Here is a 19,023-nt window from a genome sequence, read left to right as displayed (position 1 = left end):
GTATATGTATCATTATTTCAATGGCTCAGCAACAGAAAGACATATCTTTATTAGCTGTCATTTGAATAATTGCATCAGCATCTTAGCTTGTGTCCAAAGCAATCCTGTAAGTCCAAAATCATCCAAGGCAACAAAGATAGATATAGTTGTGTACACAAAATAGTACAGCTCCTCCAGTGACTAAAATAGAGTAACATCTTCAATCCACTGAGACCTGGGCAATGCAATCATTTATACAGCAGCTAATGGACATACATGTACATCTATCTGAGCCATCAAATTTTAAATCATTGGCAATAAAATACAAGAGCACTTAAAGCGTAATCGCATTTTGACAATAAAACAAATTAAAGAACCACATAAACAATTTTACTTGCAAGTCCATACTGACTCAGGAGTGCAAGCCCCTTCATAATATCCACAAAAGCTTGCAAAATCAGACTACTTTGGGCTACGGAAAACTAACAACATCTCCTCATCCCATTATTGTGACCATACACTTTGGAATCCTGCATCTTCCCCGGAATTGAGCAAATTATGCATGCAACTGCTATAAATATCATCAAGGAACAGCCTACAAATTCTGCAACTTTCTAAAAAACAAATTGAAGTATAATTTACACTATAATTAATAAGTATTCATTTTTGATTGTACATAGTACATTTTATATATTTTCCATACACATCTCGTATTGAACAATGTCACAATGGTATATTAGTATTTAATTTCTCAAAAACGGAAACAAATGTGCTCAACAAACAACATACTGAAATTATATATTTCCATTAGTGTCACAATTGTTTGGTGCAAATTCAATTTTAAATACCATCGACAACTAGATTAAACCACCGTAAATAGATGTATCAGAAGGACTGCAGATCATAAAATTGAACATTTTTGTGTGACAATCCAGAAAATTGTACTAACAACTTGACATTTCGCCATCCAGGCTGGTTGGTCACTATAATTGATTGAAACATAGGCCTGGATGGCAAAAACTTAAGTCATGAGTGAAATTTTCAGCATTTATTACACACGAATAGAATCATGTTTTTTAAAGATACGTTGTGGGTAGAACCTCGTTTTGAGATGACCGTGCAATCGGAGAATACCATTTATCACTCTATGGCAGTGACGTCAATGTGTTGAGGCAGCTGTTTCAGGCTTGCATCTATGCAGCGTCTTTAAGCATGTGCATGCCTACGCCAACGATTTCAGCAAACCGTAGCTTGAAGCTGCATCTGAAATTTGCACTGACATCACTGCCACATCACTGTGAAAAATGGTATGGTCAAAATAGAGTATCTGCTTTGTTACCTATTAACACTTCCTGCTCACAACCCATAAATGGGCCAATTCCCTTGCCAGCACATCCAATATGGCCACTATGGCATGAGCGGGCATCTTAGATGTGCCATGCATATGGCGGCCATCTTGGATGTGCAGTAAAGGTGAATTTTGAATGGAATAGCCCATTATGAAGAATGAGGAATAATCATTTATGTTTATGAAGTGATGTTTTCCATCAACTCACATATCCAAGATGGCCACCATGGGCTTATGCCATCTGCACATTTATGCACCCTGAGCAGAGTGGGATTTTTCTGGTGATGCATTTATGTGCTGTAAGCGCAGAAGTATTAACAGATACTGCATGTTTACATGGGATGGTAGATTGGTTGTCTGCATCACATACTGCTGTACCTCAAAAGATTGCCATGTGTGATTTTGTTAATTGTTGTCATCTAATTGTGATGAGATTAAATTTATATATTAATTCTGAGGTATTCTAACAATACCGTAAAAACTCAATAGTTAGCATATGTGCTTACTATCAAGCGCTTATAAACATGCAAACATGAAGTGCTCCATCCAGAAAAGTGTAAAGGGTTTTGAGCAAATCATTGATACATATAGTTATATACGAACAAGTAAACCTGCATATTTGTGTTTCAACCCCATTAGCACCTGACTTTGGTACAAATTCACGTTTTCAAAAGTGCTCGATATTACGATATTACATGTCCATTCTTAAAAGAAAGAAGCATGCTGATATATGAAATAACAATATAAAAATACAACAATGATAATAAAAATCACACAAGGCAGCCTCTTGAGATACAACCGACAGTATGTGGTGCAGATGACGATTAAGATGACCCAAGAATGATTTAAAGAAGTTCCCCTTTCAACTAGTTTTATGGTCTAATTGACTTAGAGCCCTTAACCTATTCACAAAGGTGCACTGCAGTCTTCACCAGAATCACTCCGTCAATTGGGGGATAAAGTATATAGGCTGCCATTAGCTGCAGTTTGCCTTAGCCTGGCTGAGAAAAGCTGTACACTTGTAAATATGTATGAGCCTTAAATTGCTTTGCCTTTAATTGAAATTAACAAGTCCGTGCTGCTAATTACACCTTGCATCTTGATACACAGGCTTTTACAGTAGAGGTAGATGATGATATATACATATCAATAGCATACTATTAATAAAAGAAAATAAAACATGCATCTTACGCCAACCTTTTTTTTTAGGTTGGGTCTTTTTCCATGAGTATACACATAGCAACTATTCTTCTACATATTCATGCTGTACAATACTACTGCTGCTCTTGAAAAGTCAGAGGTGGAAAGTAATTTGTCAGTGGTCCCAGTAATAAATTGCGTATTGACCTGTATGTATGCATAAGCCCAAAGACAGCATATTTGATATGTGCATGACAGGTACATCAATTATCAATGTCCATGGAGTACCGTTACTCACACAGTGGTGGCACATATGCTATTCCAGTTGAAATCTATACACCCCCTATGAAAGGTGTGACCTTAATCTTTAACACAGGGAGCATGAATTTCAAATGGGGTTATCTGAATGGGTAACTCTATTTGAAATTTACACCCCTGTATGGAAGATTAAAGTCATGTCTTCCATGTGTATGGATTTCAAATGGGATAGACCAATATGTTTTAATGGTGGGTGGGTAAGTGGGGGAAACGAAAAAAGGGGAAAAGTAAGAGGAGGGTGCAGCAAATGCCCCCCTAGCACTGCCACTGCACTCAACTTCCAGATCCAAGCAGCAAGTTTTTAGCATAAATCATCAAGCAATTGAATTAAACCAAGTTTATATTTGCTTGCTAAGGAAACAGCCATTGATTTTTTACCAAATAAGGTCCATAACATGTATTTTTCACTGATTGGTCAATACCAGTTGCTTGTTGCTCAGCAATCAATATAAATTCAATTTTAGACCAATAAAGTATACCCTTAGATATGTTTATATGCTTTGGAACCAAACTCATAACCAACATTAAATGTAGACTGTACAGAATCTTTGTTTCTTTAAAACTGAGCTTTATGATGAATCAAAGACTTCAACCACACAGTGATTGATTAAGCTTTTATCAATACACATTGACTGAAATACACTGTATTCAACATCAACTATAATATACCATATACAATGAAAAAAAAAACAAATCGCATTTTGCAAAACTGTAACATTACTTGTCAATTAACAATTATCACATTATTTATGATGTTGCCATAAACCTTTGTACAAAACAATTTTTGCTGATGTATGATGCTAGTGGGATATGAAAATGAAACCATAATGATTTAGTGCAGAGTCTAGTAATGATATACTGGACACAGCATTGACTGCTTCCGTGACTGTGTACTCTCAGATTATGCATTAATTACAAGTGATGTAACTTCTTAATAAGGTATATTTTTTTGAAAAGGAAATTAGTTCGGACTCTAAATATAAACAGATTTGGGGTAAAAAGAACGATAAAATCATATTGTTTATAGAAAACAGAAAATTTGACTCTTGTGGTTTTTTTTTCTAATTTAGTAATTAATGACCAAATCAGGTAAAAATATATGACTTTTTTACTATTTTTTTTAATTAATGCATTTCAGAGAGTGCACAGTCCCTTGAAGTAATATACAAAGATACATGATATACATATTTTGAACATTTTAAAAGCCAACAGAAAATATAATTCACAAACACTTCCAAATATGTACTTCCAAATATGTAAAAATTATATTTTCATACACATGTTGGCCTGATTCATCTTACAAGAATTCTAAGAATTTTTTAAAGAATTTAGACCCTGTGGTACATTTTTGTCACAAAGGACAATTGTTGCTTCCATCTCCCTCATATATCTGTATTATTGTGATTATAATTGTTATAATTATTATTATTATTATTACAAACACTTATGAAGTGCCTTTGTCAAAGGTTACCACGCCTAAATCACACAATAACTGGTGCGAGCATATAAATCATCAGTTTGTTAAGTGTGCAACATCATCAATACCAGGTTTAATCATAACAGCCTGGTTTGTCCTAATGTGTATAATTTAACCAATGGTTTGGGCAGACTACATCAGCGCTGTCACCACTTACATGTGACATGTACATGTATCTTTATTAGTCTCTGCATATACATAGTATGCAGAAAACATAATAGCACTGTTCGAGTTGTCTTTTGGAGTATTCAATTTACATAAACAGCAAGTCTTTAATCAAAACTTTTAAAACAAAGCTCATTTAAAGTGATTGACAAACAACGCTATGGAAAAACAAAATGCTGCCATAATGTGTTTTCTGTATAGTCCATCGCCACAAAAGCAAAAATTAGAAATAACAGAACATAATCGTAACAACCCAATTTCTGCATGACTTCCAATCATGTAATGTTTCCAATTTGCAGACACATTGGAAGCCTTCCGCTTAGGTAAGTGTTTTTTTAAAAATAAATGTATATATTCATAAAAGCAAAAGCTTTATAGTTTTTTGGGACCGAGTTGTTTCTTGAGTGAGTTGCTTTATTTTTCGTAAGAATCAAATATTGTAAACTCAATTTTTAAAATAGAAGACGTCAAAGAATATCTTGAAAAGAGTCCAAATAAGGTGAATGATTGAATGTGGATTTGACCATGGCCCTTTCCGGCTACCAAACACCAAGTGCGCTGGACTTCAATGCTAACTTTTATGTCATTATTGTGCATATATTCAGGGTTTGGTCTGTGAATTTATGAAATGCAACACAACAACTACCAAACTTGTATTTCGTGGTCCACATTCATGATTACCAAACATGCGACTTGGTAGCCCAATTCGCAATTTCATATTATACCACCCATAACAGGCCAGCTTACAGAATACATACTGTTGTGAGTGCACAACTTTACCCAGTGATTGTATGCCAGATTGGGTGACTTTTGAAGATTACACCCCCCCGCTATAGTAAGCTATATGGTTAAAAAATATTGGGTGACGTTTCATCATCAGCTCCAACAATTTTCGGTAGTTTCTTATCCAACAGAAATATAATGTTATGAACAATATTGGATGGTTTTTGGGGTGATTTTTGGCGATTAAGACTGAAAATATCTGGAAAAACCCTGTCCCTATTCATCTGCTGATGGGAGACAGGGTTTACTCTACTATTCTTGGGATGACAGTACATCATCAGCAAAGGGATATCCATGTAAAAGGCACACAACATGAGTGTGTATCAACAAGGCATGGTGTTAAGAGGTAGAGCTCCCCTGGTTTTTGACAAAATCCTGGAAAATCTGCCGATTTGGGCATATTTTGGCCACTCATCGGCCCATAGGTGCGCAACCAGCTCCCTGGTTTTGAAGCTTAACAGTCATGTCCCTGAAGGAGAAATGTACATACATACATGTATCTAACTGGGTATCTAACTACAATATAGAACCATATACATGTAGGTCAGTTTATAAAGACATTATTAAAATTGTCTTTACTGATTACTATTTTTGTCTACAAAATCAGCTATATAGTACAAGCAGACACAGCATTATCCAAGATTGCCAACACCTACAGCAAGAGGCTAACTGACCTCTTTAACAATTAGTAGGTTTTTAAGCGGGTTAGCCGTCGGACAAGTTTAGAACTGTCAAGCTTTCGTCAGGAGTAGCTCTGACTTCTTCAGGACAAAGTACCTAAGAATGAGACATGTCTGACGAAAGCTTGACAGTTCTAAACTTGTCCGACGGCGAACCCGCTAAAAACCTACTAATTGTTATGAATTCCCGTCGTAAAAGCCTATCCCACAATTTGACCTCTTTAATTTAAAAATATTATATTTGCCTATGCATGTACATATTGGCAACCCTGTTACAACAAATATGTGTAAATCCATATCAAAATTTCAAAACGATGCACTTATTGGCATTTCACACAATGGCTAGGAATAAATACCAGACTCATCTCAAGTAGAAGTCATTTCAATCATCCTCAAGTCTCATAGTTAAGTAATGGTTTCTGTGTATTCATAATAAACCATGTGACTTGGGGGATGATTTGAAGTGACCTCCGTCCTCCACTTGAGATGAGTCTGGTGTTTACTTTATTCCTAGCTTATTATGTTAAAAAGAGACATATTAGCAGCCGACAAGTGCATCTTTTTGATATGGATGTACACACATCAGAATATCCTATTACGCATTCAACTAACTTAGACACCAGATTCTAACTATTTATTTGAAAATGTGAAGTTTTAAGATGAATAAATGTCTGAATTTTCCCTCAAGAGTTCTGAATTTGACTACATGTATGTGACCTGTTCCCACAAAATGAACATTAAAGTTGCAAGTTGGGAATTTTGAGACGTTCCAACTGTTGAGTTGATGTTCTTTGTTTGAAGACGTCTCTTGGCAGTGGTATGTCCTTTGTGAATGGGGATAGAATTGAATACAGAGTGCAGTACATGTATATCATGCCCCCACTCACAAAGGACATACTACCGACAGGTGTCTTCAAACAAAGAACAGCAACTCAACAATTGGAAGGTCTCAAAACCACTAACTTGCGACTTTACGCTGATTTTGTGCGAACAGGTCACATATTATATCAAATTTTAGCCAGTTTTCAAAATAAGCCCTGCAATGGTGGGCACCAGTTGTTTTTAAATATCTTGCCGAATCCCATTTCTAACCATTTTCAAGCTAAAATAGGGTGATATTGAATAGAAATAACATTAGAAATTTGTTGTTGGTGTAGAAAATTGTGAAATCATGTTACATACTAAGATGTAAAAAACTATTTTTTTAAATGTTTCTTACAAGCAAATTAGCTTTACAATAATACAATTAAAAACATTGTGTCTAAATTAACTGAATGCATAAATGTATTGTAATATTACAACTTTGCAAAGGTATTATCGGTTGAACTGTCTCTTAAGTATCACAACCATAGACTAATATAGACTATTCACCGACAGGTAAAGTCCCAGCAGCACCTGTTAACGAGGGCCAATTGTTCCATGAATATGCGAGAATTCACAGCATACAAAGCACAGGGACTTTGGCTGTTGGTGAATAGTCTGTATATTTTCTAGTCTGTAATTACAACAGAACCATGTCTTCCCATCCATCATGCCTTATTCCAGTGTTTCTATAATGAAAAGCTTATATTGGAATTCATCAGAAATTATAAGAGGGTGTAAACAAAATAAAACCACCAATCACACACTGGAGACAGGCGCATACCGTGAGCGCATACCGTGTTATTATTCGCACCAATCGTGTACCACATTCTTCTTATGCAGCGTTTTGAACGCAGTGTCCACTGCATGACAGAATACATGTTTAAATGGCAAGAAATTGATTGGTTGAATATATTTTGATAGTCAAGCATAATAGGTGTTTCCGCAAAGTCCTCCTGAAAAGTCTACAATGTACTGACTTTGTTGGTGTTCCACGAAAAATTACCGTCCCTAATTTAGCAAGTTTCCGCAATGAAATATAGGAAGGCATGGTTACTGCTGTGGTTAAGTATAAAATATGTACAACAACATTGTAGCCCAATGATACTGTATGGTAGAAGGCATTCATTTAGCAGGATCCTCCCATTTCAGATGCTTCCCTGGCGCTAACGATAAGATGGTAACTTCAATGGCTTGGACCTTGGTCTTCTTTGGCGGAACAGGACATTCTTTGTAAGTCACTAAATCACCGTGGATCGGAATAATCTCTCCTTCGATGCTGTATTGTGGTAAAGAAAATATAAAAATATGGAAGGAAATGTTAGTTAAGGTTGGTCTGAACCCTGGAAATATAGAAACTTTCGGGCCTCATAACTTCTAAATTGTTGGTCCAAAGTATATAAAAGTATACATATTTAGAATGGCAAAGACTTGATAAGTTCATATGTGAGGTCAAATTTGGGCCAAAATGGCACTTTTGGCCCCAAATCCCAAAAATAACGGGTTTTGGCCCACTTCTTTTTCGTGCATCGTAACAAAAAAAATTCTTGGGCCAAAAATTTTTTTTATTAATTTTTAAAAACTAGATCAAAATATCTAGGACCCGTTTTTTTCATTTTTTTTGAATTTCGACCAACTTTGAGAAATTTGCGACAAAAATGATCAAAAAATGAATATTTAACAAAAAAATCACAAAAAAGCCCCATTTTGGCCCAAATTTCAAATATTTTTGGTGAAATTGATCAAAATTCAAAAAAATAAAAAAACGGGTCCTAGATATTTTGATCTAGTTTTTAAAAATTAAGAAAAACTAAATTTTGGCCCAAGAATTTTTTTTTTTTTTTTGCACGAAAAAGAAGTGGGCCAAAAACCATTATTTTTGAGATTTTGGGCCAAAAGTGCCATTTTGGCCCAAATTTGACCTCAAGTCTTTGCCATTCTAAATATGTATACTTTTATATACTTTCGACCAACAATTTAGAAGTTATGAGGCCCGAAAGTTTCCATAATTCCAGGGTTCAGACCAACCTTAAGAACCTTGAGATGTGCGGTGTTTCAACATTTACACTTTGCAAAGTGACAATCAGTTAATTCTTAGTGGAAATGAGGATATGTGGATGTGCTGCAGATTCAGGATGCATTTGAAGCCATTTGGTTTAGACTCGGAGTGCGTTTTAAGCCATTTTGGTTTATTATGGCCCTCAATTTCATGAAAATTTGGTTTAAGAAAGGGTGGGTTTTTTTTCAAAATTTCCTTGAAAAAGTCATATAGCTAATTTGCAACAAATTTTCCAAAAATTAGTATAATTTCAGGTCCATTTTTCATCGAATTTGGTTTAAAGTCTGCTAGTTCTTCAAAGTCCCAGCCGCACATCCCCACCCAACTCACAGTTGAGAATCCCCTGGGGCTTGAAAATGCTATCCAAATCTGCCCCAAATCCCCGTACCCACCTTTCCACTATGATCCCGCCTCTTCCAGGACCAAACATTAATTGTCGTATCATTGATAAATCAATTATTGCTAATTGATTTGAACCAATTGCTATCCGGTAGATGAATGCATAGATAGTGAAGGAGTGCTCCTATCTATGATGAGTGTCAATCTTACAAAATTATAGAACAATTAGTTGAATAGATGTCACAAACACCACCTGCTCAAGATGAAGGTTAATTTATGTCAACTTCCTTCTCAAAAAATTATTGACTTTATTTTTGATGTGTGTTTTCCACATAAAATTGTAAATGCACTTTGCACAGATCCATTTTCTGTGTCAATTTTCTGGTAATAATTTAGAATCCTGCTTTAAATCTTTTCTAATATTTTAGTGCTTTTCCTGTGACTTCAATATGACACTTGTTTTTTCAGATTGATTCTTCAAATCTCATAAATGCCTTCTGGAGCTGACAGCAATTACATTTCTTTTCATTTCACTGGATGCTGCCAGTGTCATTTGAGACATTATACATAAGCAGCTGTGCTTATATTGACTTGGTCTACCAATATGTATTCTGCCAACACATGTCTTCCCTCTTGAACATGGGCATGCTAATGTTTAATATAGCCCAGCTTATTATCTTTGCCTGTCCCCTTTCCCCATCCTACAATATGTAATTAGTGTTTATTTATTGGTCGTTGGAATATGTGATGCAATCAAGCAAAATCAGTCGGAACTCGGAAATATTAAATTTCAGTTTCTTATAGGATAGTAAAAAGCATTTACAAACCTACATTTTGCAGAAAACCCCATTGAAATTGAACAACCAGTTCCAAAGATTTGAGCAATTAAAGAGTTTCCAAAACAAGAGTAAACAAAAGGAAATATTTCCTTTGTTTGACAGTTTGACTATATCTCAAAATCAATATCTCCGAGTTCCGACTGATTTTGCTTGATCGCATCACATAATTATGTCAGATTGTTATTTGTGACCTGCTTTCACAAAATCAGCATAAAGTTGACAAAATAATTTCATGAGAAACACCAGATTTGATATCCTTATTTGAATTGCAAATTATTAAAATCATACCAAACATGTTAGGATTGCTCCTTGTGCTTTCGTCTTCAAAAATCAGTATTTTCTCACAAATTTCAAAATTGAAATTGTGTTTGTTTTATGCATTGTATCTTCTTGAGTACCCTGATGAATTTATACACTCATTTTGTGGGACAGGTCACATTTTGGTTGCGCATGATGGGCCACAATGATGGGTAATCTTTCAAGTGTAACTGATAACATCATTTCTTATGTGATGAATTATATTTCAGATTGTACTTCGTATATACATATCTTGCGATAAGTGCAAGGCCTTATCAGCAATAGCTGCCATGTGTCAAATATTGATATGAGTACATTATATATTAGACTAAATTCCAATCAGCCATCTACACTTCGCATGCACTGTGTATGCTTCGTAGTGACGACTGATTATCTTACAAGCCATATCATGACGGACTTCTGAAAACTATTCAATGCGACTTTGGTTGTGCGCCAGTAGCGCGACTGACTAGCGACCCCGTGTACCGCGGCGTCGCTATACTGCGCCCGCTGTGACAAGATCGCGCTCTGAACTTCTAAAAACAACAAACTCGGTCAAAAGGTCAATTTGGACACAACTGCGCATGCTCTATGCCACAGGAATCCTGTTGCAAAATCCGTCACTTTTTTTCCATGTAGTTTTCTCAGTCGTCAATCCAGACGGTTGACGACTGAGGGCAGCAGTCTACATTATATATACAGAAATTGTTAAATGTCTATAGGGCAGCTATTGCACATATGGCCTTCTTGTAACTACCACCACAATATATTGAATGATTATATAAACTGACATGGTTCATCTGTGATAGAGACATCTGTGAGCCTATGTCAAGCAAACTAAGGACAATGTCAACAAAAGACAATCGTTAAACTATTTTATCAGCTCTTCGTTCGCGGACCCTGACTTTATTACATGTGATGAAGTTGTGTTGGCTATTTGCTAATCATTTGTTTGACTATACCATCCAGTTAGCTAGTCCATACAATCTGCACAATAAATTAGGTGCCCAGTCCCAGTTTTTGAACATGACACAGGAGCCGAAGTGAGAGTAGATTTCAAAAATCAAGTAAACCATGCGCATTATTATGAACCCTGGGAGGGTAAAATTAGGGGAGATGGCAATAATATTTTGGCAAGTTCAAAAGTGTGTGTGTGGGGGGTAAGCATTGTTTTGCAGGTTGAAACCAGGGAGGCAAGCAATATTTGGCACACATTCATGGGGCATCTATTAAATTAAATTCTCTAAAAAAGGAATAAAAATCTAGGTTTGCAAATTGGGCTCCAAAATATTTGGCATGTGCAAAAAAAAGGCTGGGTTAAAGTGATTTTTGGGTAGGCCAAACTACAACAACAACAGAAATTGAAAAGTGTAATTTTTGAATATGTACTTTCCATCGGTTTTCGTTTCATAACTTAGTGATTTCTGCAAATTAAAGAAAACATCCTTGGGCAAAGTGGCGTAGCTTCATTTTCCCATAGGAAAATTGCCGAAAAACGGCTTGTTCCCCCCAATCAGATCTGGTGCCCCCCAATCATGGTCGGTGCCCATGTAATGAATGACCCACGCTACGCCACTGCTTGGGCACATTGTGGTAACCTTGATTTTCAAAATCTACCTCACGTTAAAAACAACTGGTACCTTACTTATTTTGCAGACTGTACATCTTGATATGATCATGTAATGGCCTATGATATGATCAATCATGGAGACATCCAGGTCCACATTTATTGCTCTATAGCACACCAGATCTATGCTCATACATTTTGTAAAGCCCATGTAGTTGATTAGTTGTATCACATTTCAATCACGCTGCATCAGCCTATTTTTATAACATTTGTGACAATTTTTTGGAAAAAGATTACATTCAAATATAAAATTGAATGTTTGGAAAACATTGCCAATTTTACAGGCAATTATATCTTTATACATTTAATTCTTTTTTCATATCAAAACATCTTTCCACCATCACAGCACAGTATTCATTCCATTAACCCTAACCGTACCAAACATTAAAAAACCTCAATTCAGAAAGCGTAGGCAAAAGCAGGTATCCCATTAGCACTACTTTCGGGCTCTGTTGCTATAAGTATACTATCCAGAGAGGTTGCGCCCTGCATGTAGGCCCCTACATTTAAAAGAACATATTCGCATGCAGGATTTCATTTGGGGGGGGGGGGGCGTGCTGATTTTGAAAAAGTGGACTTTTTTCTCCAGGAGGAGGGGGCGATTTTGTAAAAAGTGGACTTTTTTCTTTATATTTTGACCTTTTTTGTCCAAAAAAAGCATAAAAAAACAAAAATTTTTGCTTGTCATGCTCACAAATTCTGAAATTTTGGGACTATTTGTATACTTTTCCAAATTTAGGGGGGTGCATCGCACCCCCCACATACGGGCCTGTTCGCATATTTATATTTCAGCGGAAGCTGTGTTGAGATCGAAAATTAATGTTCCGCAAAAATTCTCACACTAGCATCAGTACTTTGCAGGTCAATTACACTGATCTGCTTTGTCCATTATTTTATATGATATTGTCCCATGTTTTGGAAATTGAAGTTGACATTTATGAGAGAGTGACCTATTTTTGAGATTGACAGGGAAGTCACTGAATTATAATGGGCACAGTGGTTTGAAAAAATTAGGGATATAAGTGGAAATATTTTGCATGATTAATTGTTTGTGCTTTGCCAATTGGGAACTGCTTCACCAGTTTTTATGTTGTGATTCCACGCTTTCAGACATTGTTAGGGGGTCCTGATGCAAAAAAATTTCAGGGGGCCTGAAAAATTTTGATCCTCCTAAGGGGGCCCTGAAAAAAATGACCACAAATTTTCCTGAGAAAATTGAGTTTGCTTTTCTATGGGGTTGACCCATAATTTTCATGTCAAAAAGGGGGGCCCTGAAATTTTTGAGGTCTGGAAAGGGGGGGGGAGCCAAAAATTGTTGCAACAATTTTTTTTGCAACAGGCCCCCCCCCTACAAGTGTTTGTGAATGGTCTCTTATATTTGTGTGTTGTAATTTTCACAGAAGCTACTTGGAAACCCGGCTTGGAAAGCAAAAAGCGCACATATAAATGTAGCATGAAAATGTCCACTTTTCAGTTTTTGTTTTGACCAATTTTCACTACTTGATCCAACCAAACACTACTTACTCTGATACATGGCAGAATATTTCTGGCTTGCCTTCTTCATCAGGCGTGATGAAACCATGCCAATAGGAATGGGGTAAATACTACTTACTCTGATACATGGCAGAATATTTCTGGCTTGCCTTCTTCATCAGGTGTGATGAAACCATGCCAATAGGTATGGGGTAAACACAACTTACTCTGATACATGGCAGAATATTTCTGGCTTGCCTTCTTCATCAGGCGTGATGAAACCATGCCAATAGGAATGGGGTAAACACTACTTACTCTGATACATGGCAGAATATTTCTGGCTTGCCTTCTTCATCAGGTGTGATGAAACCATGCCAATAGGAATGGGGTAAACACTACTTACTCTGATACATGGCAGAATATTTCTGGCTTGCCTTCTTCATCAGGCGTGATGAAACCATGCCAATAGCTATGGGGTAAACACTACTTACTCTGATACATGGCAGAATATTTCTGGCTTGCCTTCTTCATCAGGTGTGATGAAACCATGCCAATAGGAATGGGGTAAATACTACTTACTCTGATACATGGCAGAATATTTCTGGCTTGCCTTCTTCATCAGGCGTGATGAAACCATGCCAATAGGAATGGGGTAAACACTACTTACTCTGATACATGGCAGAATATTTCTGGCTTGCCTTCTTCATCAGGCGTGATGAAACCATGCCAATAGGAATGGGGTAAACACTACTTACTCTGATACATGGCAGAATATTTCTGGCTTGCCTTCTTCATCAGGCGTGATGAAACCATGCCAATAGCTATGGGGTAAACACTACTTACTCTGATACATGGCAGAATATTTCTGGCTTGCCTTCTTCATCAGGTGTGATGAAACCATGCCAATAGGAATGGGGTAAATACTACTTAGACTCTGATACATGGCAGAATATTTCTGGCTTGCCTTCTTCATCAGGCGTGATGAAACCATGCCAATAGGAATGGGGTAAACACTACTTACTCTGATACATGGCAGAATATTTCTGGCTTGCCTTCTTCATCAGGCGTGATGAAACCATGCCAATAGGAATGGGGTAAACACAACTTACTCTGATACATGGCAGAATATTTCTGGCTTGCCTTCTTCATCAGGCGTGATGAAACCATGCCAATAGGAATGGGGTAAACACTACTTACTCTGATACATGGCAGAATATTTCTGGCTTGCCTTCTTCATCAGGTGTGATGAAACCATGCCAATAGGAATGGGGTAAACACTACTTACTCTGATACATGGCAGAATATTTCTGGCTTGCCTTCTTCATCAGGTGTGATGAAACCATGCCAATAGGAATGGGGTAAACACTACTTACTCTGATACATGGCAGAATATTTCTGGCTTGCCTTCTTCATCAGGCGTGATGAAACCATGCCAATAGGAATGGGGTAAACACTACTTACTCTGATACATGGCAGAATATTTCTGGCTTGCCTTCTTCATCAGGTGTGATGAAACCATGCCAATAGGAATGGGGTAAATACTACTTAGACTCTGATACATGGCAGAATATTTCTGGCTTGCCTTCTTCATCAGGCGTGATGAAACCATGCCAATAGGAATGGGGTAAACACTACTTACTCTGATACATGGCAGAATATTTCTGGCTTGCCTTCTTCATCAGGCGTGATGAAACCATGCCAATAGGAATGGGGTAAACACTACTTACTCTGATACATGGCAGAATATTTCTGGCTTGCCTTCTTCATCAGGCGTGATGAAACCATGCCAATAGGAATGGGGTAAACACTACTTACTCTGATACATGGCAGAATATTTCTGGCTTGCCTTCTTCATCAGGCGTGATGAAACCATGCCAATAGCTATGGGGTAAACACTACTTACTCTGATACATGGCAGAATATTTCTGGCTTGCCTTCTTCATCAGGTGTGATGAAACCATGCCAATAGGTATGGGGTAAACACTACTTACTCTGATACATGGCAGAATATTTCTGGCTTGCCTTCTTCATCAGGCGTGATGAAACCATGCCCTTTACACCTGTCAAACTGTGAGATGTGGCCTTTCTTAATGGGAGCGTTGGATGCCATTCTAGACCTGTGGTAAAAAGAAAAGAAAAGGAAATTTAGCAACTTGTAGCCGGACTTCTAGCACACAAAAATCACACAATGTTTTTTGTACAGTGTAGCCTACAAGCCCTGGCTCAAAATATTTTTCCATTAAAGCTAATATTTAGGCAGTCGTAGGCATGGCCTCATAACTCAAGAAAACAAACAATGTCTGAAATCCATCTTACAAGCTAGCACAAAGAAGGCCAAACCTCTGAAGAAGGAGCTCAGCTCGCATTCATTTCAAGCTATACAATCTGGAATGTGCGGCATAATGCTGTTTGGGAGAATTGCTCCTACAACGCTGAGCTCCTCCTCCAGAGGATTTCTCTTTCTTCTGCTTCATCCATACCCTTCCCACTCTTTCAGATTATCTATTTTTTCTTTTTCTATTGATGAATTGTGTTTTAATTGTACTTTGTACTCTTTTTGATGTATACCCTGCATGGGTTTGGGTCTTCCCAAAGCATGTCCTGGGTTTTGTGTTTCCATATTCTTTGTGATTTTTATGAATAAAGAGTGATTTGATAACATAAGATGTTGACCAATAAGTTTCAACATCTGTCTCCCAAATCAAAAGACAATATCCACTATGATATAGGCCTAATATAAAAGTATAACTCATGAAAGTAATTTTACATAGAATTGGAGTTTTAGCATAATGCTTGGGGTAATATAACCTTGTATACATGTACATTACAGAAAGTAAAATATTCAGGAGAAAACTGCTGTCTAGAAATTTTAGCACTAATGAAAGAACTACAAAAAATTGAATCACATAGTTTTGAGTTTTTGAAATACATTAAAGGTTTTGCACTATAGGCCTACATTTAAGTGTAATTCATTATGTTTTTGCTGAAATGTGTACTGATGATAAAAGCTCAAAACACTGTATGAGATACAAGGTATTGCCCGTAAATTAATTTGGAAAATATTACGGTGATGGCTTTGTCAGTATAAGTACTTGCTAGCTGCAAAATTCAGTAAACCATCTCATTTTCACCAAAAGTTGAGATGTGAGGTTTTGTTTCCTTCACAGTGATGTTGCAACCCTATTACGCCTCATTTGCTTTTTGGCAAGGGGAAGGAAAGAAGGAAGGAATAAAGAAAGAAGAAGAGAAAACTTTGTTCTCGACTTCTCGGGTGCAGTTTTGAACCCCAGACCCCTTGGGTGTCACACCTGTGCATGGGCATACCTTGCCACGGGGGTCTAGCTTTCCGTGGCCATATGACTGTTTGCATGATGACACAATCGCATCATGTGGGATACCCGTGCGTGCATATGCTGTGTGAATTGAGGTTTTTAATGTTTGGTTCGGTTAGGGTTAATATATATTTGAAAGATAACTGATTTCAACCATCATAGCTGTCACTAAGATGTGAGTGGCTCAGTGAAGAAAAAATGATGTTTACCTAAAGCAAATTTAAAGAAAAATGCATATATCCATGGGGCTGGCAATTGGTAGCATGATCCCATAAACTGATACTCAATCATTCTAGATTTAATGTGCATATATCTATTACTTGAGATGCACTTTGCTATAAACAAGTAAATAAAAACACAAACCTCTCAAGAATATGGTACATATTATTGCCCACTATGGCTAGATGATGCTTTCAATAAAATCACATCACCATGATCGCTTTGACCTTTTACGTTTCACTACTGATGTCTCTACTGGGATTGAAGAGCTGGCTACTTTGCATTTTCAGTTAATGGATGTCCGAATAACAATTTCTTATGTTTGGGTTGTATCCTAATCAATATCTGCTGTACTGTATGTGTGTAAAGCTCTTTAAGATAATATGTTAGGAGCTGTATGAGCTCTGGTGGGAGGGTAAAATTAGGGAGTAAGAAATTTTTGGCAAGCCAAAAGGGGGGTGGGAGTAATTTTTGGCAAGCCAAGAGGGGGCAAGTGATTTTTGGCACACATTCATGGGGCGCCTTTTAAATAGAACACTCTTAAAAGGCTTATGATAACAGTACTGGAATACTTAAATGTGCAAATTTTCCTGCTCATTGTGCTCGCAACATGTATCTAGATCATTTAAGGTTTGCAAATTGGGATCCCAAAATTTGGCCATGTGCAAAGGGGGGGGCAAAGATTTTGGAAATGCCCCCCCTCGGGTGCTCATAATTGTTGCACATCCCCTTATTCCTTAAAAGGTCTATGGTTTGTGTACCTTGGTTTTAATATATGTTTGAGGAGAAGGGGGGTGCTCAAATTTGGCTTGGGTATGGGTATAGTGCTGCTGAGAATTTGAAAGTGGACTCATCCATTACAATGTCCCAATTTTCAAAGAAATTTAGACCCAGCCCTGAAATTACTGAATTGAAGGCATCGAAGGCAATTGCCTTCGATGCCCTATAGTGTTGCCTTGGTGCCCTGTATTTGTAACCATGTAAACCATGTAATTGCAAGCCTTGGTGCCCTTTTCAAAATTTATAAATGTGCCTTGGTGGCTACCACCCTTTCAAATTCTTATTTTGATGGCTGGACCCATCACTAAACCAAAATTCAAAATTTTCCCAAACTGTTTGTAAAATTTTGAATGACCCATATTAGGGGTGTGATTTTGGGTAATTTTGTGCCCGGTACCAAGCGCATTTTTCGGCGGGTAACCAGGTACCCGAAATTGAAAAAAAATTTTAAATTTTTATTCAAATTTTTTTTTTTTTGTAGTGTCTCTGGACCTAGACCTAAATGCTAGGATCATGTTTGACCTAAAAAAAAAAAAATTGAATTTTGCACATTGTTTTGTAATTTTAATATGAAAATTGATACATAGTTTTCATGCCATACTCTATTAATGATGAATTAATATTAATTTGAATGCATTTTGATATCATTAATAGAGTATGACATGAAAACTATGTATCAATTTTCATATTAAAATTACAAAACAATGTGCAAAATTCAATTTTTTTTTTTTTTTTTTTTTTCAACCATGATCCTAGCATTTAGGTCTAGGTCCAGAGACACTTTCCGGAGGTTTTTTTTTTTTTTTCTTTTAATTTCGGGTACCGGGCAGGGAATTTCCTGCCCGGGTAATCAGATTATCGGGCGGGACTCGAATTCCCGGGACTCGCTCACACCCTTAACCCATATACCAATATTGGCCTGAAAAGGGGACATTTATATACCAAATGGCTGAAAATGCGACCCATGTTTGTGGCACATCTCCATATGTGACCATCCAGCACAACTGAGCCCTGAAGTCGCCAATCATCATTTTTGAGATATTCAACCAAAATATTCTGCTTGAAATTAGCTTTAAAATGATGTATATCATGTCTATAGTACTTGACATTTAAGTAGTGAAAAATCAATAAAACAGTCAATAAATCCTTTGTTTCCTATTGTTTATTGTTAAGTTCAATGGAGCATATCTCAATAGTGGCACTGGCGACATCCGGGCTCAGTTGTGGTGGATGGTCACATATGGCCATTTGTACCGAGTACCTACCCCCCACCGGTTTAAATCATACAGGTGTTCTGAAGATCTGTG

At 37.0% G+C, this 19,023-nt stretch overlaps 1 protein-coding gene across 2 annotated transcripts in view; it reads right to left on the bottom strand.

The window, feature by feature from the left end:
- Positions 1–1,482: 1,482 nt before the first annotated feature.
- The window catches only part of LOC140164444 (cold shock domain-containing protein CG9705-like), a 40,408-nt gene continuing 22,867 nt past the window's right edge, over positions 1,483–19,023 (bottom strand). The window contains exons 3-5 of one of the 2 annotated variants that reach the window (XR_011860528.1): positions 15,377–15,502; positions 6,108–8,030; positions 1,483–5,884 (exon numbers count right to left, since the gene is read on the bottom strand). Coding sequence is in view for 1 of the 2 variants with exons in the window: in XM_072187726.1 (XP_072043827.1) it covers positions 7,877–8,030; positions 15,377–15,502 (280 nt within the window). In the remaining variant the exon portion in view is untranslated. Of the gene's footprint in view, positions 5,885–6,011; positions 8,031–15,376; positions 15,503–19,023 lie in introns of those variants that run through there. The other variant, XM_072187726.1, reaches the window with a different exon arrangement.

This window comes from Amphiura filiformis, chromosome 11 (genome assembly GCF_039555335.1).
Source record: "Amphiura filiformis chromosome 11, Afil_fr2py, whole genome shotgun sequence".
Lineage (NCBI taxonomy): Eukaryota > Metazoa > Echinodermata > Ophiuroidea > Amphilepidida > Amphiuridae > Amphiura > Amphiura filiformis.
The sequence above is the reverse complement of the archived record's forward strand: the minus strand, read 5'-3'. Positions and strand labels throughout refer to the sequence as shown.